Source organism: Ixodes scapularis, unplaced genomic scaffold (genome assembly GCF_016920785.2).
Source record: "Ixodes scapularis isolate PalLabHiFi unplaced genomic scaffold, ASM1692078v2 PGA_scaffold10__122_contigs__length_95168666, whole genome shotgun sequence".
Classification (NCBI taxonomy): Eukaryota; Metazoa; Arthropoda; class Arachnida; order Ixodida; family Ixodidae; genus Ixodes; species Ixodes scapularis.
Window position 1 is genome coordinate 49,177,350 of NW_024609836.1, and position 27,439 is coordinate 49,204,788.

The window sequence follows — 27,439 nt, forward strand, 5'->3', positions numbered from 1 at the left end:
GCAACCGACTGGAACGGCGAACACGTAGCTCCCACCGCACTGCCAGCTTTAGGTGTGACCGGGGTACAGATGTGTTGCGAGCTGGTCCTCTCTGAAATTTCGTTATGCTTCTCGTTTTATATCGCTCTTTTTCTTTTTTTGCTTCTGTTTTCGGTTTGTTTTTCAATAGCGTCTCGGAACTTACGCACGGATGGGCGCCATGCTGGCTGTCAGTTGCGACTCGCGCGAGGCCCTAACGAAAACGCCTTGCCGGGTGAGGTTCTTTTTGGGGTGTTATAATGCACCCTTTGTGGTGTGTAGTAGAGCTAGAGGTGTTACTCATTGCTTGATTTTGTTGTTATTTTACTCGTGCGTGTGCGCATGGTTTCTGATTTATTGAGTGTATCGAGGCTATGAACCTTCTATCGACACTCCTGAATGACGCGGTTGTCTGATTCAATGTTCTTTTTTATTCCTCTTATTATTTTTGTAGTTGCGGTTATTCTCGTTTCTCGGTCTTTCAGATATATGTACGCCAGGCAGCTGTCTCCGTGTACAGTAACGCCGGCCACAGTCACTTTACGGGTAAAGTGACTGTGGCCGCTTCAGTTCGGCAGCAGTGCACATTGAAGCAAGACAACTAATCCCTTGTGTCTGTGCAGAACATCGCCCAGTCATCATTCGTCGCGGGCACCATTACGTGCAGAGCAGTGACCTGGCACGCGTGGAATCTTCACGCCAATCATCGCACAGTCATCGTTTCGTCGCTGACACCGCCACGTGGCGAAGCGGGCGAGGACCAGGGCGCCACTGACGGCGAAGATCTTCATATATACAAGCCAATTCATCAGCCAGAACTTCAGTAAAATCGAGTAGGATTCTTTCTTCGGCGTCCGAAGTGGACGGCTGCCGCTGAGCTGCGTCCGCTGTCGTCTCGAAGCACGCTGTGTTGTTCCTGCTGTCACATCTAACGCCGAAAACCTCGCCAGTACGAGCGTTGACTTTCAGCCTTTTTTTCTGGGGCCTTCTGGGAGACGCCGAACATCGCCCGGTGGCCCGGTCTACCGCAAGCAAGCGCCGCGGGGGGCTCGTGCAGAGCCAACCTCAGCCCCTTGCCGACGACGGAATGTCTGCTGGCCAACCTTCATCCCAAGTTGACAGGCCCACCTACCACCTGGAGCCGGAGCACGTGCCGTCGGGGACTCGTCCGTCTCCCCGACAAGCTCATGAGGTAGCCGAATCTTCGGAGGACGACTCTACCTTCAAGGAAGGCATCTCCGATATGGACGACTCTGAAGGGTCCCAAGACTGGACCGAATCGCGAGGCAAAAAGCGCCGACGGAAAAGTGGCGGCTCGGGCACGTCCGGGACTACTAGCCACAGGCTACTTGAAGAGGGGTTCACCGTCTTGTTCGCCCCCACCAACTCCGACTCGGTTGCGTCGCTCAGTCCATCCAAGCTTACAGAATACGTCGAATGTGCTGCGCCAGGTGCCGTCAAAGAAGTCCGCGTCAACAAGGCAAGGAACTTAATCGCGGTTGAAGCACGGACACCCAAGCTCAAGGGAGTACTCCTGGACCTCAAGGTACTCTGCACCACTCCTGTCCGAGCATTCCTCCCCAGTCCCCCGAACACCTGCATCGGGCTTATCAGGGACGTGGAACTCGGCCTTTCTGACGCTGACATCCGGAACCAGATACGGGCTCCAGTCAAGATCTGGGACGTGCGGCGACTTGGGGAGAAGTCTAAACTCGTGAAGATTGTCTTCCTCGGGAAGACGCGGCCCGACTCCCTCCTCTACGGACTAGTTCGAACTCCGGTCCTGCCTTTCAAGGTAAAAGCCCTGCAGTGTCGGCGGTGCCTCCGTTACGGCCATATATCCGCGGTCTGCAATCGTCCCCAGGCATGCGCACGATGCGGCGCCTCACACGACGGCGGGTGCGAATCACTCGAACCAAAGTGCATCAACTGTCGTCAGAGCCATGAGGCCACGTCCTCGTCCTGCCCAACCCGACGTCGAGAGGTCGCCATCTCGCGTTACCGCTCAGAAAACAACGCAACGTTCCGGGATGCTCGCGAAGCACTCCGCAACTCCTCGTCAGCCAAGTCAGACAAGAATTCACGCAGTGAGCAGGGTAGCACCCCCTCAGACAAGAATGTACCCCAAGACGCGCGTCCTTCCCCGACTGACACTCATGCACCGGCGGTATCATCCCCTACCTGCCAAGAAACCGATGCCACTCCCGGCACCAGCCTCTCAGCCTCCAGCACCACGGTAAAACAGACCTGGGCAGAAACTGTCAAAAGCTCGAAACCATCCAAAGGCCGCGACACCCGAGCTTCTCGACAAGGCGCACCTGTGCCGCCATCTTCAGGCCACACCGAAGCCGCCGCCCCCTTCTCGCCGCATCCCTTCAAGTCCATTGTAACCATGATCTTTGGCGCCGTGCGTGACCTAATCCACATCCTGCCAACATCCTCGTTCCGTAAGTTCCTGGAAGCCGTCCTAGCGCTCGAGGGCATCATAGGGGCGCTGCTCTGAAGCTCGACTGACAGCGGTACCCTTAGCCCCGCTGATGCCTCCCTCAGTGCATCAGTCCCCTGCTAGAGGGCGACGACAGACCCCTGTGGCTCTACAGTGGAATTGTGCAGGTCTGCTGACCAGACTGGCAGAGTTGTCCCTCTACCTTCAACAATGGAAGATACCCATTTTAGCTCTTTGCGAAGCTGGTCTCCCAGGAAATCGCAGCATCCCTGGGTATTTTGCTTATATAAAGCCGTCCATACCAAGCTTTCCAAACGGCAGCGCTGCAATTTATATCCAAAAAGCTATCCCTCACCATGTCGTGGATGTCTCTGACCTCTGCACTGTTAACCGGGACCTCGTTGCGGTGCGTGCTGAGATCGCCGGGCGGCGCCTCACTATTATCTCAATTTATGTCCGCCCAGGAGGGGGCGCTGTGGAGGTCGCCGGCTTGGTGGATTCCCTGCGCACCAGGATCACCGATCCGGTTGTGATCTGTGGGGACTGGAACGCTCATCATGCTCTATGGGGTGACACCAGAGAAGATGCAAGGGGCAGGATGCTGGCAGAACAGTTTGGAGAACACAACCTTGTTGTGGCCAACGACGGCTCCCCGACATTTTTCCGGCCACCCTGCACTTTCAGTGCCATCGACGTCACAGCCCATTCACCGGAGATCCCACTGTCTTGGCGGGTTGCAGCCGACACCATGGGCAGTGATCACTTCCCAGTCTTCATCGACATCATAGGCCTACAACGTCCTGGGGTCCACGAGATCTCCGTTATTCACTGGGACCGGTTCCGAGACAACCTAGGGCGATCTACACGACCCCTCCTGGAGGCCATCAGCGACGCGGCGAAAGAAGCCACAATCAAGGCATCCGTACCTACATCCTTCCCTGCACCCGACCTGACCCTTCTAAACCTGTGTGCAGCAAGACGGAGGGCCCAGAGACTTCTGCAACGTAAGGGTGGCGTCACCTTTAAGACCCTCTTTAACAGGATTGACGCTGCCCTACGACGCTATGCCAAAAAATGCTTCAAGCGGCAGTGGGATTTGATCTGCTCTTCGGTGGATGCAACCACACCAGCCCGGCGTATCTGGAGGCTTATGGACAGTCTGTCCGGGAAAAGAATGTACAGCCTCCCATTCGCTTCTCTGGCCCTATGCACGGGAAAGCTACAAGCGGCCCTGGCCGAAGACTTTGCTACTCTCTATGCCGCGGCCGTTTCCCAGCCAAAGCCGCGCTGCCATGCGGATAAAACACCTTTCTGCATGGATGCCCCTTTTACGGAATCCGAACTGAGATCCGCACTGAGAGCCTCCAAGAGACGAGGGGCACCGGGACCAGACGGGGTCACGACGCAAATGTTACAGAACCTGCCAGATTCACGTTTACAGGAACTTCTTTCGTCGTTCAATGATATCTGGGCCTCATCAGAATCTCCAGCGGTTTGGCGACTGGCATGGGTGGTCCCTGTACTCAAGAGTGGCAAACCAGCAGGAGACTTATCGTCCTACCGGCCGGTGTCCCTCACCTCATGCGTTGCCAAGCTCTTCGAGCGGCTGGTACACGCCCGCTTGATCTGGTGGCTGGAGGAACACAACCTACTCCCGTCAAATATAACTGGGTTCAGGTCCCGTCTCTCCGCACAAGACAGTATCCTGGACATTGTCAGTGCAGTGCAGCATGCAGCAGCTAGCCGTAAGTCTACCGTGGCGGCATTCTTCGATATTCAGGCTGCATTCGACAATGTGGAACCGGCATCAGTCCTGGCCCAACTAACCTCTTGGGGTATCACGGGAAGAGTTCAGGGCTTCCTCGAGGGTTTTCTTTCGGACAGATCAATCCAAGTCAAACTGAGCAACACACTCAGCCAGTCAAGACCGGTGCAACGCGGTCTACCCCAGGGCAGCGTCCTGTCGCCTCTACTCTTTAACATCGCCATTGCGGGCCTCCCAGCCGCTCTTCCCAACTCAAGGATCCCGATTGGCATTTCTATGTACGCGGACGACTTATGCATCTGGGTCTCTGGCTTCCGACACCCAACCTTGAGAGCCATAATGCAATCCGCCATAAACAAGATCCAGGCCTTCCTCGAGAACCAAGGTCTTTCAATTTCCGGTCACAAGGCAGCAGCCATGGTCTTCCCAGGAAGGAACCGCCGGTTGCGGGAGGTCAAGCTCCAACTGGACTCGCAGCCCCTGCGCCTTGTATCAAAGCACCGCTTCCTCGGCATTACTCTTCAGAACCGCTGCAAGTGGCACGACCAGATAAAGGCCGTCACGGCTTCCACCATCTCTTCCCGGAACGCTGTGCGCCGGGTCGGAGGGCAGAACTGGGGCAACTCTCCCCGATCCATGCTGACCCTTCATTCTTCTTTGGTGGTGAGCCGACTCATGTATAGCTTACCATACATGGACCTCCTCCCCAGTCAGGCCGACAAACTCGAACGGCTACACCGTGCGGGCCTGCGAACATCGCTAGGCGTTCCCAGAAGCGCCAAAAACGAGAGGGTGTATGAGGAGGCCCGGTCGCTTCCTTTGCACCTCCAAGCCTCCCAACGCCTTTTGCTGCAAGTCATTCGTCTAGGGGAGACTCATCCTGGCCAGTCCCTGATCAAGAGGCTCAGGACCCGAACTCAATCCAAACTCAGCCTCGCCACCAAGACCCTTGCCGCACTTGGATGGGAACCCCCCCAGATAATCAACCCGCACGGCAGGACACCCCCTTGGGAGGCAGGCCTGCAGTTAGCCGAACTCCTACCCGGCGTCCGCAAGAAGGCCAACACGCCCCCTCTGGTTCTCAAAGCAGCTGCACAAGAACAGCTAGCAGCAAGGTACCCTCGGCATCTACACATATACACGGACGGTTCGGTGGACAGGTCTCGGCAAAGCAGCACGGCAGCCTACCACATCCCGGACTTACAAAAAGACTGGAGCGCCCGCACTACTCACATGGTGTCGTCCACGACCGCCGAGCTGCTGGCGATCGCAGAAGCCCTGACTGCGACGAAGTCGCTGCCTCCACAACAAATCGTTGTCCTCACGGACTCACGTGGAGGAATTCAGCGCATACGCAAACCTGGTCCATGCCCCACTGCCAACGAGGTGAGACGGGTAGTCCGCCAGCTTGAAGAACATGGACACTCCATCTCGCTCCAGTGGGTCCCATCCCATGTGGGCCTCCGCGGAAACGAGATTGTGGACCGCATAGCCTTACGTGCCCACGACCTCTCTCCTACACTAAGGGCGCCTCCTAATCCCAAGCGCTACCAGCAAGCCATCCAGGCTTTCTTCTCGGAGATTTCCCCCTGGAGCAGCTCAAAGCGGCCACCTTGCCTGACCCAGGGGTTAAAACGGTCCGACGCGACGCTGCTCTTCCGACTTAGGACAGGGAGCGCATACACAGGGAAGCTCCTCCACCGGTTTGGACGCAGAGACACTCCGCTCTGTCAGCGGTGTGCGGTCACAGAGGACGAGGTTCACATAGTCTGGGGCTGCCCTCTTCACGAGGAAGCTCGAAGGACGTTTCTCTCCGCCCTATCCTCACAACACATCCGACCGATGACAGCATCAGACGTAGTTTTCCCTGAAGGTCCCAGGCATAGAAGACGGATCATACAGTCCCTCCTACTGGGATTCCTACGAGAGACCGGTCTAGCAGAGCAACTATGACGCCCTCCTGCTCTTCCGCTAAGTGCCACTAGCCCAGCCCGGACTCGCTAACTGGCTCACTGAGACATGAATGCTGCTGGTTTATTTTGCCTTCCCTCCCCCCCTCCCCCCCTACTCACCTAAGTCCCATCTTTTCCCCTCCTCCTATCCCAGGGCGGAACAACGCTTGCACTTTTGGCAAAGCTAACCCTGCCTTCCCCACATCACGACACCCCCCCCCCCCCCCCCCAGAACTTCAGTTCGGCAGCAGTGCACATTGAAGCAAGACAACTAATCCCTTGTGTCTGTGCAGGTGAGCATCGTTTATTTTTTGTATAGAACCAGAATATTGTCTGCACTGCTGCCGAACACAGCAAAAAAGTGTTAGCATTCCTCAGAGTGTACAGGTACTGTGACGTCGGGGCTTGTTGCCGGCGTTCCTGTCAACATGAGTAAAGATATTGGGAAAGCTCTTGATGACCTCAAACGCGAGCTAAGGGCAGACCTTAGGACCCTAAAAGACAGCGTAAAGAGCTGCAGCGACACATGTGACGGGGTAAACGAAATAAAAAACGAAATAAAAGAACTTCGAAAAGAGGTTCAGAAACTCTCGAGTAGGAACGAAGAGCTGGCCACCGAAAATCGTAGGCTTAACGAAAAAGTTGAAGAGCTCGAGCAGTACCAGAGGAGTAACAATCTAGAAATAAAAGGTGTGCCCGAAGCAGGTGACGCGTATGATGTCGTTAAAAGGATTGGAAATCTTCTTGACGAACCAATATTAGACTCCGATATTGACGTGTGCCACCGTATTCCTACCTTCCGAGCAACAGAAAAGAACATCATTGTACGTTTCGTACAACGTACGAAACGAGACAAAATCCTTCAAAAAAGCAAAAAGAAAAGGCTGACAAGTACTGACCTTGACTACGGTGGTCACAGCAGTCCCGTGTACGTGAATGAGCATTTAACCAGCTCAAACAAGAGGATACTGGGTGCTGCAATCGCCAAAAAGAAAGACGTCGGGTGGAAGTTTGTGTGGTCCTCAGGTGGGAAGATCCTCGCACGGAAGGACGAGAACGCAGACATTATCAGAATCGCTATCCTGTCCGATGTTGACAAAATAAGAAATTAAACAAAATACTTGCGGCCCTACAGTACACAAGAAGCTATGATGGAAGAAAAACTGCCTGATTGCAACTATCATGATTGCCAGGACTTCAATAAAAACTATAAGAATTGTGGGAAAACATTTTCCGCGATACATTTAAACACGAGAAGCATTAAACATAAGGTAGACGAGCTTGAAATATTTTTACACTCGCTGAGTGTCGAATTTAAAACTATCGTACTTACGGAAACCTGGCTAGCAAAAGGGGACATGCCTCCATGCCTTCAGGGGTACAACTGCAAAAGCCTGAGCAGAGAGAATAAAAGGGGCGGCGGAATTGCAGTTTATATTAAGGATACTTTACAATACCAAGTTATTGATGATCTCACAAGAATGAATGAAAATATAGAAAGTTTGTTTGTTAAAACACCAGCCGCTGTAGTTGCTGCCTTGTATAGACCGCCATCGGGCAACATGCTTGAATTCATTGAATTTCTTGAAAATGCACTATGTTTCCTTGGATCACTATCTGCGTCATTTATAATTCTTGGCGATGTAAACATAAATACAATTTCAGATGACCCTTACGCGAGAGAATTTCGAGATATCATCCACCAGTACGGATGTAGCAATCTAATAACACTGCCAACCAGGGTGACTGCTGACACGGCAACGTCCCTCGACGTCTGCATCACAGATAGTTGTCATGCTACAGCTGGCGTAATTTTATACGATATCAGTGACCATTTGCCTATCTTTTGCGTTGGGTCTTCTTCAATCAAGGAACAAAATCGTGACATAGAAAAATTCTGGCACCGTTCAATAAACGACGAAACACTGAGACGTTTTGGCTCCATAATAGAGCAACAAAGTTGGGACGACGTGTACGATGAGTGCAACCCCACGCTGGCTTATAGAAACTTCCTGATTAAATACAAACGATGTTATGACGCAGCCTTTCCTCTACGGGAGAAAAAAACAAAAAGAAAAAAGTTAAGAAAGCCTTGGGTAACTAGATATCTTTATAAAAAAATAAAAGAAAAGAACAGTAAATACCATGCATTCATTAAAACTCGTGATCCTCGCTTATTGGCCGAGTTCAAAAAATTCAGAAACGAATTGAACAGAGACCTGAAGAAGGCGAAATGTGATTACTTTCAAGCTCAGTTTCAGCGTGTACAGGATGACCACAGAAAAGTTTGGGACACGATAAACAATCTAACCACCAGAAAGCAGCGTTGCACTGTGAAGGAAATCGTAATAGATAATGTAACTGTCGCTGGAAAAGAACTCGCAGATGCAATGAATCAGCATTTTATTAGTATTGGATCGTACGCGGGAAATGATAGCATTGCGGGTGACTGTACATTTGAAAGATATCAGCTAGGATCAATCATGCTTGCTCCAACAACACCATTCGAAATTGATAAAATTATAAGAAGTTTAGAAAATGATGTCGCTGCTGGAGATGATGAAATCAAGGCTTTACCGATTAAGTACACAACGAGCATAGTTAGTCCTGTTTTATCACATATAGTTAATAATATGCTCCAGTCTGGAGACTTCCCTGATGAATTAAAAATAGCCAAAATTACTCCCGTTTACAAGGGAGGCGGAGAGAATTTAATTAATAATTACAGACCAATCTCTGTTCTCCCAGCATTCTCAAAAATTTTCGAGCGGGTTATAAATGATAGGCTAACCTCCTTCCTTCAAAAACATCAAATAATAACGCCGGAACAATATGGATTTCAGAAAAAAAAGTCTGCGGAACTAGCGTTACTTGACATAAAAGATAAAATTGTTGAAAATATTGAAAACAAATTGTTCACGCTTGGTTTATTTTTAGATTTAAGAAAAGCATTCGATACTGTACAACACAGTATTTTATTGAAAAAGCTAGAAAACTATGGGGTTCGAGGAGTTGCGTTAAGGTTGATTAAAACGTATCTTACTGACCGTTACCAATATGTATCTATAAATGATCAGTCATCTAAAAAAATGAGGATACAGTGTGGTGTACCACAGGGCTCTATTTTAGGCCCTCTGCTATTCCTCTTGTATATCAATGATATAACTAAAATTCCAGACTCCCCCGAGCTAATAATGTATGCCGATGATACTAATGTGTTTTTTACGGGAGTGACAAAAAAGTGCTTGGAACTGTCAGCTAATACTTACCTATTAAAACTATCAACATGGTTACAAATCAATCGTTTAAGCCTAAATACTAGTAAAACCAAGTATGTTATTTTTAAACCGGCCAATAGGCGAGACTGTAGCTGTATTAACATATTGTTTGAAGGTACCTTGCTGGAACAAGTGGTGGAACAAAAATTTCTAGGCGTATGGTTCACAGAGGACCTCTCATGGAATACTCATATTAACAAACTGAAAGCAGAATTATCACGCGTTACTGGTAGCATATATAAAATACAAAACCTTCTACCCATCTGGCTGAAACAAACATTATATTATTCCCTATTTTACTCGAAAATCAGCTATGGAATCTTAATTTGGGGAACAACTACAGCTTCGAACTATAATAAGCTAGTAATCTTGCAGAAAAAAATATTACGTATGTGCGAAAATTTTAAAGGGGATAAAAGAAATCTACGTACACAACCACTCTTCATAAAATATAATATGCTGAAAGCAGACCAGGTATACTACTTCAAACTCCTGCAATGGATTTATATGAACAAATTATACATTACACCAACAGACAGCTTGAGTGTGTACACCTTTCGAGACCCAGAGCGAAAGATGCCTGCTATCAGGACTAACTATGGCAGGCAAACAATAACTTTTCAGGTATCAAAAACTTTAAATAGAAACGATATAAACATAGACTTTGACAAACCTTTTTATAAATTCAAAAATGAATGCAGAAGATTCCTGGTGGGTAGTGGTATTGCTTTTTCATCAACTTGAGACCTTTTATACTAACGATACGCACTTCAAAGCTTATTTTGTACTATTTTGTAATTATTTGATCTTATTTCTGACACTGTAAATGCTAAAAAGCTTTTTCTGCCTTTTTATATTTTTCTAGACCAAATTTTCCACAAGTGAGTGCATTTCAATGTCTATGTCTCTTTGTTTACAGTGCATATGTATGCATGTATATATGAGTATGTAAATGCGTGTGTATATACATATTGTTCAGTTTTTGTGGCACTTTCAGTATAGTTTATTTTTTACTCAATTTCCCGATATTAGTTCTTTCGTACTAGTTTCATGATAGTTTCAAGTGAATTTTGTGTTATGACATATGCTGTAGTTATTTCTGTTATTTTCATTTATCCGTTCAATATTATTTGATGCTGTTAGTTCAGATTATTCATGGCCATTGCGCCATACGCTGTTCAAGTTTCTTGATACTTTCTGTTTGTTTTATTCTAGTTTTATTTTTGCTGTATTGCATGCATTTTTTTCATGTATTATGCTGAACTATAGGGGGCAGAGGCTCTGTCAGGCATTACGCCTTTATCTCTGCCCCCTATGCGGAAAAGTTATCCGCAAATCAAATAAATAAAAAAAAAAAAAAAGGCTGCCGGAGAGTGATTTTCGCCAAATGACGCCGAAGAGTGGAGACATTACACACTTAATTTTTTTTTTTTGCTAAGGTCACATAGTTGTTGAAGTTGAAGGAAAGAGAACGTGGTTGTTGCTGAGCCTTTCTTTTTCCCTGCAGTATAGAGCCACTGTGCAGCTCGAAAAGCTCACACTGTGTTGAAAGCAAATGTAACGTTATAGTGGTTGGAATAATATGTCAAAGTCCACAAGCTTTTAAAAGATTTAAAAGAGTTATTTTCCAAGGGCGCTACCGGCACGCACAAAATAAGAGCACGAAAGGAGTAAGCTGCACACACAAAACTAAAAAAGCAAAGAAGGATTTTGATAATTTTTGAATAAAAACAACCTGACTTTCGCTGGCGTTTATAATGAGCCAAATAATGTTTACCTATTTTGTTTGGCGACTAGCAGCGATATCTGGTCAAGGGAGGGAAGTTATGAAGCTCGTTTGAACGAACGCTAAGGTAACGTTCAAGTCAGTTCCTCGTTGAGCAAGTCTATTTCCGCTTTTTGGGGGAAGAGGTCAACCTTCAGGATTTTGTCTCTAGCCTTATTTGGAGATCCCACGTTTGTGCACGTGGGAGAATACAGTATAAGGAGAACAAATACGGCGTCACGCGTGAATGCTTGACACACAAATCTTGACATGGATATCGAGAATCTACTTGTATTGCTGCGTACGCGGACGTTTAATGGAACTTCTGTTTACAGCAGAAGTGAACCAAACCTCTCTTCAATGAGCCAAGCCAACCGAATCTGCAAGGACGTATACCTTCCCTAAATTTTGAGGCGAAATAGAATAAAAACAAGAGTTATAAGAAGAAGCACATTCGCACTCACACTGACCGTGAGCTTGTGTGATACTCTCTTGATATCTTGTGCTTTTCTGGGTCTGAGCTTTAAATCAAAGACTCTCTGTCAACACCAACATTCATACTCTTTTTTTCTTTTTTTTTAGGGACGTGTGATCTAAACCAGAAACAATTTTAATTGCTTAGAAAGGACACATGGTAAGCGCACTAAAGATTAAAGGTTCGCTTAACAGGCAGGCATTACACTGACAGCGGTTTCTGTTACTGTCCGGTTAGGGGAAATACTTAATGCTAAATGTAGTGCTCCTGTACCAGATATTTTGGCGAGAATTAAAAAAAAAACTAATGTGGTTGACGTAAAAAACAAACCCCTTTTTTATGAATAAAAACTGCCAACCACGGCGGACGTCAGTCGCCGCAAAAACATACCAATTAGCTCGTTCCTAAACTAAATTTTACTAATCAGCGTTGCAATTAGTGAAAACGAACATATGGGGGCAATGAGTAACTTGCTGAGCCTAATTTAAATCCAATATAAAAGTAAATTTCCCGAAGAGTTTAAGCGCGTGGGAAGTTCGGTGGTGAGCTAAAGTTACCACACGTGCAGTAGGCTGGAAGGGCGATAACGCATATAACACAAAACGGAAAAGCGCCCGAGCGCGTCTAAGTTCGACCATAGCCTCCTATGGTTCGACGCATTTTCGCAATCCAGCAAAGCGAAGCACGGGGCGCAAATCTTTCTACAATTCACTGATTCACTAACTTTCTATAATGGCTATCAAGTTTCTGATTGTAACTATTCGTTTATTTCCAGTACTTACAGATAAATTATATATTTATATAATTATAATCATATAATTAGTAAGCTACGGTGAACAGAACAGCGCACAAAAAGATAAGGACAGAGGAAGGGAACAGGCACAATACACAAGCGTTGTCCTGTCCTTTTTCGTCTTTTCTCCTTGTCTTTTTGTATGCTGTACTGTCCACCATGTCATCATACCAACTCGCGCAACTTACAACATTTCTGAAATTTAGTAGGCTAATTAGTCTCTTATGTGGAATTCCTGATGTCCGCCATACCTTTTTAAGTAAGTAAGTTTATTTCCCATCAACACTGATGGCGGAGGTCGAGAAAAAAAGCTGTAAAGCACAGCTTGTCAAGGTCCTCGCAAATTATTCCCAAAAATGATTTCTTATTTTTTAACTACCCTTTTTTTTTAATTTCTGAAAGTCTCTACTAACGCACTCTGTATAAGCAACTGTGATTAAACACGAACGCTCGTAGCTTCTAAGCCACTGCGGAAGGAAAGGCGAGATATTTATTTATGTATTCTGTACACGCGTGTCCGCTCGCGCGTGTGGCAAGGTTGCTTGGATAGGTGTTAACAAGCTACACGAAGAAAGATTTATCTGGTCGAAGGATTGTGCGAGATTCGGCCCTTTGGTGCGAGGACTTTTTCGATCCGCTTTGCTGAATTATTTCCCAACAATTTGTTACAGTCGCAATTCGTTTGATCCGTGGCAACTGCTGGAATGGCAGGTAAGCAAGCGTGTGTGGCGGAAAGGTTGGGTCCGGGCAACGAACATAACTGGAAGGACCCTCAACAGCCACCCCTCTTTTTATGCTTTGCTTGCCGATGTATATTTGTTGTTTACTATAGTTGTGAAAGGACGAGAACGGCAGGAAGGTACAGTTGCCCCGCCCCTAGCGGGAGCTTTCTATCCGGAGAGCGAGTCGTCTGCTCCCTGTGCAGAAGTTGCGGTGACGTCAGAACGATGCCGAGCTCTGATTGGCTTAGATTGCTTAGATGCTGATTGGCTTAGATGCTACATGCCTGAAAGTCTACCCACCATTTTCTTTAAAATAAGCAAATAAGCGCGTGGTGCTCTGACATAATCGCAACCCCTTTGCAAGAAGCAGACGAACTTGCGCTTCGCGTATCTTCGATAACGCTTCGGAGTCTCGCGAGCCTCGATGGTGCACAGGCAGCCAAAGCAGGGCGAAAGGCCACGAGTGCGTGCTGGAGGCTGGGCGTTCGAAAGAGATGCACTGCGGCTCTCACCTTGCCACTGACTTTTGGCGACGTGCTCGATCAAAAGCGTCACGCTGTTGTCGGCCATCCACGATTGGCCGAATGCTGACTATGACGTCAGCAAAGGATCTCTAATCGACAGAAATAAGAGTAGTGTAAGTACTTAACTTTTGACGGTGTTGGTTTCAGAGCGTTATGATTTCAAGCTTCCACCATGTTCATTACAAACACCATCGAACTTGTTGTTCGCAAGGTAATGACGTCACGAGAGGAAACCATAATGGGGAGCCGCCAAAACGGCTTCCCACTGATAGCAGCAGTAGCTAAGTAGTTACGAAATGCCTCGCCAAATCTGAGGCGATTAATGTGACCGAAGGGACGATGTTTTGGCTAACTACATTCTTACTTGGGGCACAGACTGGAATATTCTGACAGTATTCTTTCCACTCTGTGCCCCGCACCGCGGCCTCCGGTAAGTGTCGCAATAAACCAGCACTACGCGCAAGAAAGTTGCACACCGTCTATACATCGTAGAAAAGGCAGTCAACACACAGATTGGAACACGAGTCAAAGCAAAATCCGTGCTTCGAATGCCTCATGGCAATGAGTTCAGGGCGGAAACTCTGGCACGCGGCATTCGAACCACGGATATAGTGATGACTCGTCTTTACAGGCTGTCTAATGTATGATGATGCATGAGCAGTGTGACCCCGGGCTAAGCTTCAGGCACACTGCGCATACATCATACAAAAGAAACGGTGTTCGCGGCGGACAAGATGTCAAAATTATCGACGAGCACATTTCAAGCATTTTAGAAGCATGTTTGCTTTATAAATATTATGTTTCGAACATTGTTGCAGACCGTTTTTGTATGACATGCATACGCATACAAGGAACAAACACGCCTTATGACACTGTTTACAGACTGTCGTTTGTATGGTGCATTGGCAATGTGACCGCAGCTTCAAGGGTGTAAGGAGGCTGTACTAGCGACTTACACCCATGGCTACACTCTTTCAGCGCCTCTCTTTCGAGTGATGCCCCCTTTCGAATCATTAAATAGAGTGCCGTCACGTGGAACAGCCTTCAGTATTGAGGGTGTGAAAAGGGTGTAAAAAGGGTGTCAAATCGCTGTCCCCGGCGAGGGAGGGGGGCACCCCCTCTTATAATGGTGTTCGCTGCACCGGCACCCACTTAAAACGACCTTAGAGGAGGTTCTTCTAGCGACTATTTCAAATCGTAATTTCCTGTACCACTTGGAAACTCGTTTCTTCAACAGAGATCTACTACTCACAACTGCAACGCCCTATAGATGGTGGCGTTGCAGTTACAAGATGGCGGAAAGTTCGGGGAAAGATTCTCCGGAATTTCCCGTGCGCCTGCTCGCTAACGCTGGTCGGTGGGCTAAATTTTATTCATTTGGCTACAAATACAAAACGGTCTGTGTAGGCGCATATCAGAGATGACGAAGATGTCGACGAGCGTTGAGAAAACGGGCATGGGGATGTTTAAACGTTGCGAAGCGGAAGATTACGATGCCCATATTAAAGGGGCCATCAAACGAATTTCGGGTTGGGATGAATGATTTTAAATTGGGACTTTACTAATTGCATATCGTTTAATTGGCCAAAAGAAAGAGGCTAGAAAGTCATAAGCCAGCTTTTCGGTACGAACATTTGAAAATATAGCGGACTATTTTGTAGCTTCTTGCCTTCGAAAGCTCTCCGCCTTTTCACTATGATACATCCGCGGTTCCAAAAGCGCGTCACCGGCGCCAAACTGACGTCAGCCGAGCCCAGCTCGCGCATTGGACACGAGAACTGCGTCACTCGGACGTATGCGCTCGTCAACAATCAATCCGTCGACGAATATTTGGATTCGCGTTCGTGGCCAATGAGTGCCCTGACGGAACTTATTGTCATTGGGGAATGACAAGTTCTATGGTGTGCATAAAAAGCACGGTGGATGCTAGGAGTCATCGCACCGGTGCCGAAGGAATGTCACGACCACGTGATTTCACAATTCGCATGTGAGTTGAGGATTAAAGCTAAGGAGGAAGAAGTAGGAAAATCGTTTCATGACCCCTTTTAACACACACGATTTTTCCGTTAGAGGCTGCATGATGCACGATCACGCCAACCAAACCACGCAGTAACGGCAGCACCAAGGCTAATAGTCCCTGTAAGCGTCTCGGCCGCTGTCCCCCACCCCTGGTTCTTCGTTCGCCTGCGAGAGGGCAAATGGCGGGCTGAAGTTACGAATACTTCACGTGAAATGTCGACAAGAAGGAAGTAACATACCTGCAACCTTCCTAATTGCGGAGGTAGTCACCTTAAAATGAGTGTCTTTGAAGCATCGATTATATAGGCTGTCTGAAGTTACCGGGCTTGATCTAAAACGGGTCGCAAAAATCGACGCCTGCACTAAGCATTGTAAACTTTTCGTCAAAGGTGTATTTCACCCGGTCGTTTTCTTTTATGTAAAATTACAAAGCGTATCTCTTTTCCTGTAAAAAATAGGGCCAAAAAACTTGCCAGGGTCAACGGCGGGCGGTGACGCAGACGACCGGGTCGAGTGGCGGGGCGGGTTAGCACTAACACTTACACCTTAACAGCTTAAAGCACTATCTATGTTGCCGTTTCTTTGAACGTGAAACGTTCTTTCGCTAAGTGCTCAGCGTTTCGTGAAGGCTGATAAGTGAAGCCTGATAAGCGTGGCCGCGAAGCTCGATGCTGATTGGTGAATGGGGGAGGTCACATGGCCAGGGGGGTAGGCGAGGAGGAGTGAGGTAGGTGATGATGTTCTGAAACCTGTGCAAACAGATGGAGAGAAGCTCGAGATAATGAAAGGCTCTCGAAGATTGCCAGGTTTTTCAGTCCTGCATATGTGAAACTGAGAATTTCGGTAACGTTTGTGATTTTAGAACATTTTACATATGCAACACAATTTGTAAGAAATTATTTTTTTCAATTATATCAACTGTGATATGCTTCTTGCTGGGGACACTAAGAAATCAATCAAGAATCAAGAAATTCAAGGCTTGTTCCATGCCTTAATTAGCGCCACTCCGGCTTGGTGTAAACGGCCAAGCAAAACTTGTTGCTTCTTGCGCCGAGTGTGCTCCTCGCTTGACGGTGAGCAGACATGCACGTAACGCGTTACTTTTACCTAGTTACTTTTTTGGTAACGAGTAACCTATTTAATTACTTTTTTTAGAAAAGGAACGAAGTCCGTACTCCGTTACTTTTAAGTCCAAGTAACGAGTAACGTTATTTCGTTACTTTTGAGGGGTTACGTGTACATCAACGTTTAAAAAGACTCGTTTTAATTTTAACCTCAGTCTGCATCTTTTTGGCCAAAGGGAGATGTGCATTTAAAAGAACAACTAAACAGTATGACAGTATAGCAACGTGTATCGCTGGACACGTCAGTCGAGCTCTGCAGCTGGGAACAACCATCGAACACAATACGGTTCGCTGGTCGAAATACGGTTCGTTGGTCGAACCTTCTACAATCGCGTACAGACTGAATGCAAACCCGGAGGTTGCCAACATGGGAAGGCACAGTGCCCATTGTAAACTTTAAGCTTAGAAGCGGGAAGAACAAAAGAAAGAGGGGAATCCCAGATTCACCAGCTCTTCCCGAGGCGCAACACTGCCGTTACTTCGTGCGCGTCAGTACAACGAATCTTTAGCATCGCCAGAGATGTAGTCTCAAGGAAGCGAGGAAACATAACTGATGAAAACTTTGAGAGCCAGCTACTGCTAAGTGCAATGACTACTGAAAAGAAAACAATAAAGCACGAAACAAACTCAGTTGTGTATTTGGACGTCAAAGTAACGAGAAAAGTAAATTGTTACCTTTGAGGTAAAGTAACGCCTTCCTTTTGAGAATCGATAGCAAGCAACCCATTTAGTCAGTTTTTGAGCGAGTAACGAGTAACATTATTTAGTTACTTTTTTTAGGGCAACGTGTACATTCTGCCGGTGAAAGACGTCGAGGGCCCATACTCATTAATCCAACTTTATTTTCAACTTCGCCTGAACGTTGTGTCTACCAATGAGGCACAGTGGTGAAAAAAAAAAAAAAAAAAAAACTTTGGGGGGCAGCAGCTCTTTGTATACATCAAGGCCTACCCGGGAATCAAACACCTGTTCTTGGGGCACAAGACAGTCACCTCAATCACCGCGCCAGTTGAACGTTTCGTTAGCAGTGGCAGGAATGTTTCCGCCGTCGATTGAGGGAATCCTTTGGGTAAGACTTTCGAGAAGCAACTGCTGCGTAGTTACGCACGAAGTAAAACTCTTTTTTTTTCTTGCACTTCAAGAGGGGGTCGCTTTTCGAGCTTTTACATGATAGCGTTAAGGAGCAGAAACACAAGGTGGCGTGACGCGAAAACCCTCATTGGTTGATAGGGTCATGACATCACAGTCAAATGACCTCGCGCGGAAAGTTCAAAGAACCTACAACGCTCACGTGAAATCTGATGTCACACTGGATTGCAAGTGATTTACACATGACATGGGGGGGGGGGGGGGGGGGGTAAGGCGAATTAAATGTGTCCAAATATCTTAAATGATTTCACTGTATAAAGTAATTCTTTTTTTTTCAGATTTTTGTTTTTGCTATGAAAACCTAACTTCTACCTAACTACCCTACTTTTATAAAGTAACTGTAATTGTAACGCCTTACTTTTTCGTTGCGGTAGCTGTAACGGTAACTTCGGATACTTTTTTTTTTGCCTAGTGCTAACGAATTACTTTTTTTGAAAATAACTTACCCAAGACTGGCGGAATTTTGTTACTTCTGGGGAGGAACGTGAAAAACAAAATTTGTACAAAGTAGCTTTTCCCCCAGCTCGCACCTCACTGCAAAAAAAAAAAAAAAAATCTCATCAAAAATGCAAACAGATGCCCACGATTACGTTAAAAAGCTAGACATTATTAACGCCACCAAATATTAGAAGGCGTCTACTGCTTCCCAATAAAACCGAAACACTTGCATTAACGAGAAAAAAACTCGTTACCCTTGAGCTGCAGTAACGAGTTAATTTTTAATCACAGTCACGTGTGACCACTCAGTTACTTTTTGAGAAAGTAATGGGTACCAGTGTGGAGTTTATTTTATCAGTACCGAGTACATGCCTGGATGCATCGGAGACATAAAACGGTATTTTGAGCCGGTCTCACACCGAACATCTTTATTTCTGAACCGCTCACGGCTATTTCATTTATATTCTCAATCCCCCCCCCCCCCCCCCCCCCCCTATCTAGCACGATATTGAATACATTGTGACGCATATACTTTATCGTGAACTGCCGAGCAGCCCGTTTAACACCTTCACGCATGATACAACCACTGCCTGGTAATCGCGCTGCGTAAATTAAACGTAGCAGCTGGATCAGAAGTTAGGCATGCTAATTAACCGAGATGCATTCGTAAATAAGGCCTTAACGAATCCGTACACTCGAGCACTTCCAACGTAATAAAAGAATGCGTTGATAACGATTAGTGGCGTTCTTGAGAGGCGCTCAGAATCACTCCTAACTGGTTTGGGTTTGGACATTCATTTTTCTTTTCTTTTCTTTTTTTTTTTTTTTTTTTTGTGTGTGTTAATCGTAGACGTCGACAGTCTATTTTACGCTATGCATGGTGCAACAAGTTTTCTTTTTCCACGGTAATTTCTTGCCTCAATTTCTGATCAGAATGCTGAAGCATCGAAAACGAGGTTATTTTTCCCCAAGTTTAATTAACTGTCACGCCTCGGTAAGAAACCATAAAGCAAGCATGTAAATTAATAGAAAATAAATAATATATGAACAAGAAACAAATGTTCAAAAACAAGCCGCTCTAACTCGTTGAACGAAACTTTTCTTTTCGACATTGTAGGCTTGGTTACCACCCAAAGTTGCGTTAGTTATGCTCTCGTTACCAGTGTTGTTTGTTTCTTGACTTTTTTTATTTCACCGAGGCCTTCGCGGCCTAGGATGTTGAAATATCGGCGTCTTAGCACGATAAGGCGACGGTAAAAAAAAAAGAAAAAAAAGGGGGCGCACTCTCAGTTGGAGAAATTTACGTAAAAGCGTAGTCAGAGTTCAGTGGCCTGAGTTTCTTTTATTTTTATGTTTTATCTTATGAAAGTCGCCTATTTTATTTGCGTCTAAGGTGCGCCGATAAGCATGCCCAACCCAGTCGGAAGGCGAACTCTAATTTGCACCTATAAATTCAGACAACTTCGTAAGTGCAACGGGCCAAAAAAAAAATAATAAAAAAAAACACCCACTATCGACCTTACCGGCAACTTTGTAGACGGCCACGCACTTCGCTGCATGCTGGCACAGAAGAAAGTACGGAGGCTGAATCACGGATTCTCATTTTTGTTCACAAGTATCTTGGTTATATTAGACTTGTTTCCAAATGCATGACACTGACAGATAAAGCTTTTCAGGCGCGAGTTCTTTCTGTTTGTTGTGCGTGTCACTTCATGAGGTCTAGCTTGCACAGCGTTTCCTTTATTTGTTGCAATTTTGGAACTAGACATGAAGGGAAGGGTAGACTAACGTGCTGAAATCAGGAAGTAAGGTTGTGTTTCTAATGCGCATGCGCCAGTTCTTACTCTCAGGTGGTGGTGATTGAGGTAGCAACCCAGCCACATCGTTTATTAAACTTTTTTTCTTTCTAGGAGCAACGTTGGTTTGTGCTGAAATCACTAGGTATTCTCAAAGCTGCTCGAAATAAACAAACCTCAGACAGCCGTTGCTCGCAAACATGCAAAATATATGGTCTGTTAAATTAATACCCAGACAGGTTCAATAAAATTTAAGCATTTGTGCTGAAGGTCTTAGACTCCGACCCCATTCACACGGCCAGCATAAATCGACGAATCAGTCGGCGCGCTTGTGTAGTGAGTACGTGCTTCGCTCAAGGGATCGCGAACTGACTCACCGCCGACCATAAAAGACCCTTAGCTAAGAAAGGGCACCTTTATTATCGCGTGACTGAGGTATTACTTTCAAGATAATCAGTTCCAGGCTTTTTACATGGCCTGAACAGACATTTTTGCCGAATCACCCAAGCGTCAAAGAGAACGCCGGAAGCGTAGGTGCACCGCTGCACGTGCTGGCGTTTGCCGCACCATAGCCTCCTCTATACTTACAAAGCCTTGCAGTTCGACGACGGAGCCATAGAGTACCCGGTCGCAGATTTGGAGCGCGAGGATATGGTAGCACAGGGCATCAAAGAGCCATTTCTCAGGGAGCCTGGACGTCAGCGCACAGTTTCTGCAGCGGCGAGGACCTGAAACACATTTGTTTGCTTAGGAGAAGTGTGTTTCAGCTTCTCGCCGTACCGGGGCGCCAGTCACGTGGCTCTCCTCTCATCCGTCGTCTGCCGCTCCACGTTTCCCATTTCGGCGGCCTCTTCTTCTGGCGATCTGCCAGGCTTTGTCAGTATATAGGAGGGCATGGCCGCACTAACTGTTCGAAAGTAAAAAAATAAATTAATAACTAATAATAATTAAAACAAATAAAACATTGCACGTGCGTTCCTCAATGCCTCATTTGACCATTTACATACCCCATTCACACGACCGTAAAGATACCTTTAGCTGAGGGATCTTTATTCTCTGCGGCCAATCAAGTAACGATCTTCCGCGCGTGGTGTGTTCTCGTGACCGAAGAGCACGGGCTCATTCGCCGATAGCAAAAGGACCTATGTTAAAGGTACCTTTATGCTGACCGTGTGAATGTGGTATCATACAGGGACGGCGAGCGCGTGCAGCGTGTGTACCTATGTTCCCAGCATTGTCGTTGGTGCCTGAGTAATCTAGCGAAAGTTCTAAACGCCGGATGAAAGTCCGACAAGTTCCAGTGCCACTGCCTTGTTACATGTTCCGATAAACATGAAAATGTGATTTTTTTTTTCAAACTCGTCGTTAAATGGGGGAAGTAATAATGGTAGTAATCTTTATTGTCTGAGGAGAGCCGTGACACCACGGAAAGACGACAGCCCGTACCATGGAGGCCCGCGGTGCCACGTCTAGTGATGATGATGATGAGATGATATGTACAATGGAGGACGACGACGTATAGATGACAGAGAGGCGCCGACAATGCTGAAATGCAGCCCGCGGGCGAGGGTGCGGGCCGACGTTGCGGGTAGTGAGGGCCCAGTGCCCTTCAGTGGGCTGCTCGCCGGGCCGGTCCTCTGTCCAGCTGGCAGAAACGTCTTGGCAAGCTCTCCAGGGCAGTGTCCGTAGGCTTCATCGTGTGTTGGGGCTGGGAAAACCCTGGCGGCCCGGGGGTGATGAAGACGGCATGAATGATGAGGACGACCTGCAGAAAAATCACTATATTGGGACGACGAAAGAGTCAGGTGTGCATGTTTAGGGCTGGTTTGCTGCTTCGCAGCCTAAAATTTAGGAGGAGCGTGAGGCGATCACCTGAGGGAGAGGAGACGATAAAAGCGCGCGGGGACGTCGAAACACCGAACTCTGACTGGAACGATGGATGGGTTGTCGCAGAAGCTAACCACCTTTGTGTCCACTCACTGCTCAAATGCGTCCAAGCACCGAACGCCGGCGTCCGGCGTTCGGCGTTCGCTTTCGAGTTTAGCCGGTGATCGTTCCAACCAGATCTCTGTTTCTGCCCGAATGGGGGGATATCGTGGGTCAGCTAGTTTTATGTCTACCCCCTTATTGGGATCCGACCAACTCGTCGAAAGCCAACTCATCGACGGCAAATTTGTCAAATAGGCTAATTCGTATTAGGGCATTTCGTCGAAAAACAACTCGTCGAAATGGACTTCCAGTCGAAAGGCGATTCGTTGAATGCATTGAATGACTGTCCAAAGTAAAAGTTCGTGGTTTGTTGTTATCAAGTGAAGATCGGGCCCAGTTGGTTCATTGCAAGCGAAATAAACAACGCCGAAAAAACACAGGGATAGAGGCGATGGGAAACGGAACAAGGCGCACTCTCAATCGAAGTTTATTGAAAATCGACAAGCTAATATAGCCACAAAAAAAAAAAAAAAACTTGTTAACCTTATCTACTTCGCCCGCGTTTCAGAAATTGAAACTCATCTGTAGATAAAGACAGGGGCGTGCCACTTATACATCTCTTCTCACTGGTCCTAATTTCAAATGTCTCATGTAATTCTCGCGACACTTTATTTTTGTGAAAAAATAAAACGATGTTTTACTGTATATCAGAAGTGACGACATTCAAGATGGCTGCACCCATGTGGAAAAGATGTACAAGTGGCACGTCCCTGTCTTTATCTACAGATGAGTTTGAATTTCTGAAACGCAGGCGGAGTAGTTAAGGTTAACAAGATTTTTTGTGGCTATATTACCTTGTGAATTTTTAATAAACTTCAGTATAGGCTGCGCCTTGTCCTGTTTCCCCTCGTCTGTGTCCCTGCGTTTTCTCTGTGCTTTTTTTTTCTTTTGTTGTTATCTTTTGACCCAAGTTTTTATTCATGTATGGAGTAGGGACAGCGCCCTTGTTAGGTTACAAGACTGAAAGAAAAATCACAACAGGGCAAAGAGAGAACAAAACCTTGAGACAAGTTGAGAAATGTGTCATCTCGGGATCCTCCTTTTGTCCCTTTTCTTGATTACTTTTTGTAATGAAGCCGCCGCCGGTTGTCGACGCGAGCAGCGTGAACTAGGCCTGAACGGATGGGTATACACGCGCGGCATAGTAACCTTCCCCCACTGCACCGCGAAAGCGGCAAGTATTTATCTTCGACAAGGAAGAGCACGCTGAAGGTCAATTATTGCGCGGCAATTTTTCGGATTGGTATAGGACAGCATTTGCTTCAATATTTCTTAACGAAAGTTAAATATTCTAGATAAAAAATTAAAAAAAACGGCGATTAGTTGGCCTTTTCTACGAGTTTTCTGTCGAGGAGTCGCATTATGACAAAAAGGCCCCTTTCAAAAGTCAGGTGCCAATTATTAGAAGGTCGGAGCCACTGCACTATGGAAAAAATTGGCATGGTGGACCGTGCAATTCATCCCATAAGATAGCGAACGTCGGACCGCGGTCAAGGCTAGGAGCTAGCCGACGGACCAATCAAGCAGCGTCGAAAGTGCAACGTCACTGAGCTCATCATCTTTTTTCTGCGGGTGTTTTTGACTGCTAATCCGACCAAACGTATAACGTGTGCCGTGAAGTTACGGTTTAGTCCGCCATTGTGCAGGGATTCCACAGCTCCCAACAGGGGGCAGGGCAGTCTTTCGAAAGGGGTCTCTTGTCCTACTCGACGAGTGGGCCGCCGACGAGTTGGCAGTCGACGAACTGGCTTTCGAACAGTTGGCCCTAGACTCCCACCAATCATGCCAACCAGAGCTCGGTGTTCCGACTCCCTGCGTGCCTCTTTACTGTCTCCTCTTCTCGCTCAGTTTACTTTCTGCCCGTAAAAGAAGGATGGAGGGTGGAGACCCAAAGGCGGATATACTTTTCGTCTACTCACTATCCTTCTCTCACCTCCTTGTCTCTCTCAGTTTTTCGACGTGTACAGCGAGCAAAGACAACACCTACTATGTTACAAGGCCGTAGTGTTTGAATTTTCTGCGTCACCTACCAGAGCAAGGGCGGGGTGCAGATTGGACGTGAATGCTGCGTCACCGTTCGATTGAGAGTCGTGTATGATCAGATGGAGCATTAACCCCATGTCGAACGCTTGCGCAGCTCTTGTCGCGTCAGATCGGCGCCACGCCCTGCCTTTCAGTATGCGACGTTAGCAGGGACCAGATCTGAAGAGTCGAAAACTGCCAACGACCTTCGTCTCCCAAGTTTCATAATATACGTGAAATGCTGTATGTGAAAAGCGATCGTTTAAAATTTGTTTACGATACTTTAAACAGTCGGTTCGGGGCGTGAAGAACCTATTATATCTTTGTGAATTGCCCCCGCTTACGGTAGCAGGTAAACTGACTTGGAACAAGGGTCACGTGACGTCATTTTTCCCGCTAAATTTAGCGGGAAACTACATTGATGCAGTAGGTCACGAGACATAAGGTCACATGACATTAATTTTCAAGCTAAATCCAGCGGAGAAACTAAATTGATGTTTAGGTTTCGTGACGTCAGGTAACTTGACGCGCACTTCCCCGCCAAATATAGCAGGGAAACTGAATTCGTGTGTAGGTGCCGTGACGTCAATTTTACCGCTAAATGTAGTGGAAAAACTGAATTGGTATGTTGGTTTCTGACCAAAATGGCAGCGAAGGCGGACGACTGTGCGCGCTGCCTCGAGCCTATTCGTGGCAGACAGCAATTTCTAACGTGTGTGTCGTGTGAACACCGGTTCCATTGCAAGTGCTTCGGCATTCAATCCCAGGAATACAATTTCCTCATTCGGTCTGGGTCCAGCGGCTACAAGTGCGTCAAGTGCGTAAAGCGACCAGACTCCCCTGCAGCCCAGTTTGCCTGCGCTGAACATCACCGTGGACACACCCAACGAAGAATCTGCGTCTTGCCCAGAGCTTGAGAGTACTGCCGGCGGCTACGTGTAGCGTGACGACGTGTAGGTACGTCGTCACTCATGCAGAAAATGGCAGCATAGACAGACGCTCTAACGTTTCAAGTGCGACAGCTACGGGTCGAAAATTTGAGTCTTTGCGTGGAAATACGCGATTTGCGCGAGTGTGTCGTGGGACAAACGGATTTTCCGCCGTTCCACTTCAAAGGTCAACCGGCACCTCCAGCGCAAAGCTTCGCCCCCGTCGCCGCGACCAGCCCAGGCTTGTTGGGTGAGGACGCACCGTCCCAGCCTTCTACTGCTCGTTCTCTCCGCAAGGTCCACCACCCCTCAGCGAAACCGGTGAGCGGTCCCACGAGGCCTTCAGCTACGCTTGGCACTACTAAGCTGTGGACGCTCCAAGTAGCGCCAAAGCGCCGGCAGCCAAAGCCCTTTTTGTCTTTGGTTTGGCTCCCGGTACCATGGCGTCCGACGTACTGGAGCTAGTGGCTGGGTTCATCGGAGACAGAACGGTGACATGTACGAGACTGAAAACAAGGCACCACTCGTACAGTTCCTTCCACGCTTCACTGAACTAAGGACTGCTTGAAATTGTTAATAAACCCGAGGTGTGGGCTGCTGGCTGCATCCTCCATCCCTTTTATGGCAGCTTGTCGCCTCAGCGGTTCTTCGAAGAGTCTGATGTCACGCTAACAACCACCAATAACCTCACGCAAAACTAGCTTATACTACAAAAATACGAGGAGCCTCAGAATGAAAAGTGATGCGTTTTTTGCTAATGCCTACGTCTTCAAATATGATGCCATTTGTTTGGCTGAATAATGGTTGAACTCCTCCTGCACAAACCACTCATACATCTCAGATCAGTATTCCGTGTTTAGGAGGGATCGGAATTCTACAGACACGGTTAGAAATGGGGGTGGTGTCCTCATACCATGCGAATCTTTATTTCGGGTAATCAGAAGTAGAGACCTTGAGACCTACGAGGAATGCGCCTGGGTTAAATCGCCAGCGTCAGACGGCTCGAATTGCCTCATCGGTTGTTATTACTTTCCTCCCAACTCGGAAGCCAGCGTTTTTTTACAGAACATTTTACAAACCTCGATGACAAGGTTGATTTTGAGAACTACAAGGTACACATTCATGGCGACTTCAATCTTCCTAAGGTTGATTCGTCAGCCGGCTTAATCCACAGGGACTGCACTAGCGTAGTACGTGAGAAAGCACAATGCCTATTTCAATTCATCCATTTCATAAACTGTATCAAGTCAACACGATAAAAACGAATTTGCCGGAAGTGTTCTAGATTTGTTAACTAATGTTTCTGTCTTTAATGTGAGTCATGCATGCGACACGCTTGTGCCACTTGACACGTTTCATCCGCCGTTTCCCTGTCTTTTTTCTTGTCATTCCGAGTGCAAAAAGTGCAACAGCGATCGAAGTTTAAATATGCTTATGGCGATTACGCGGGGCTATATGGCCGTCTGCGTAACCATGATAGGTCTGGTTTCTTCAGCATCACGAACGTTGACTATTCCGTCGATATGCTGACGACGATTGTACAGGGTAGCATGGAAGAATTTATACCTGAAAGTTGTCCAAAGAAGTCAAAATTCCCCAGTTGGTTCTCAACAGATTTTAAATATTATATATGCAAGAAGCGACATTACCATAGACCAGTGGTCGGCAACCAGCGGCCCGCGGGCCGGATCCGGCCCGCGAGGCAGTATCTTGCGGCCCCTAGCCCCCCCCCCCCCCCCCCCCCCCCCCAAACGCGGTCAGCTAAAAAAGAAAAAAGAGTTGTCTGATTCGCTGCCCGTTGCCTGCCTTCACGAATGGCTGACGAGAACCTCCAAAATGTTTTGCGACTCGCAGTTAGTACCTTTAATGTGGATGTCCGTAGTTTGGCGAGCGCAGTTCAACACCACAAGTCTCACTGAGAGGAGTCTCTAGGTTTTCGTCGAAATGTTGTATCTCATGTCGTGTGACGTGAAATGCAGAAACTGTTCATTTTCGATTTATGTACGTCAGTGTGAGTTTGCGCAAGTGTTCTTTTCTTAATTTTAACCCCCCCCCCCCCCCCCTTTCCCGCTGCTTGCCGTCCGGATGTTCCACCTTAGCTTCACGGAGACTCGGCCCGCTGCGCCTAAAGGTTGCCGACCACTGCCATAGACCATATAAGAAGCTGAATTGCTAGTATTGGCACTACAGATTCTCAATCTGCAGAACAATAGTCAAAAGGCTTCTTGCATGTGA

The 27,439-nt window shown here is 47.1% G+C and overlaps 2 protein-coding genes across 2 annotated transcripts; both read left to right on the forward strand.

Moving 5' to 3' along the window:
* Positions 1 to 1,013: 1,013 nt before the first annotated feature.
* On the forward strand, positions 1,014 to 2,598 carry LOC115312623. Its single transcript, XM_029971481.2, has one exon. The coding sequence runs from the start codon at positions 1,106 to 1,108 to the stop codon at positions 2,519 to 2,521; it is 1,416 nt and encodes a 471-aa protein (XP_029827341.2). The 5' UTR covers positions 1,014 to 1,105; the 3' UTR covers positions 2,522 to 2,598.
* A 464-nt stretch (positions 2,599 to 3,062) lies between these two features.
* LOC121834777 lies at positions 3,063 to 27,439 on the forward strand. The gene is made up of 3 exons (XM_042288550.1): positions 3,063 to 3,468; positions 4,162 to 5,615; positions 27,395 to 27,439. Exons 1-3 carry the CDS (start codon positions 3,063 to 3,065, stop codon positions 27,437 to 27,439), a joined length of 1,905 nt encoding a protein of 634 aa, XP_042144484.1.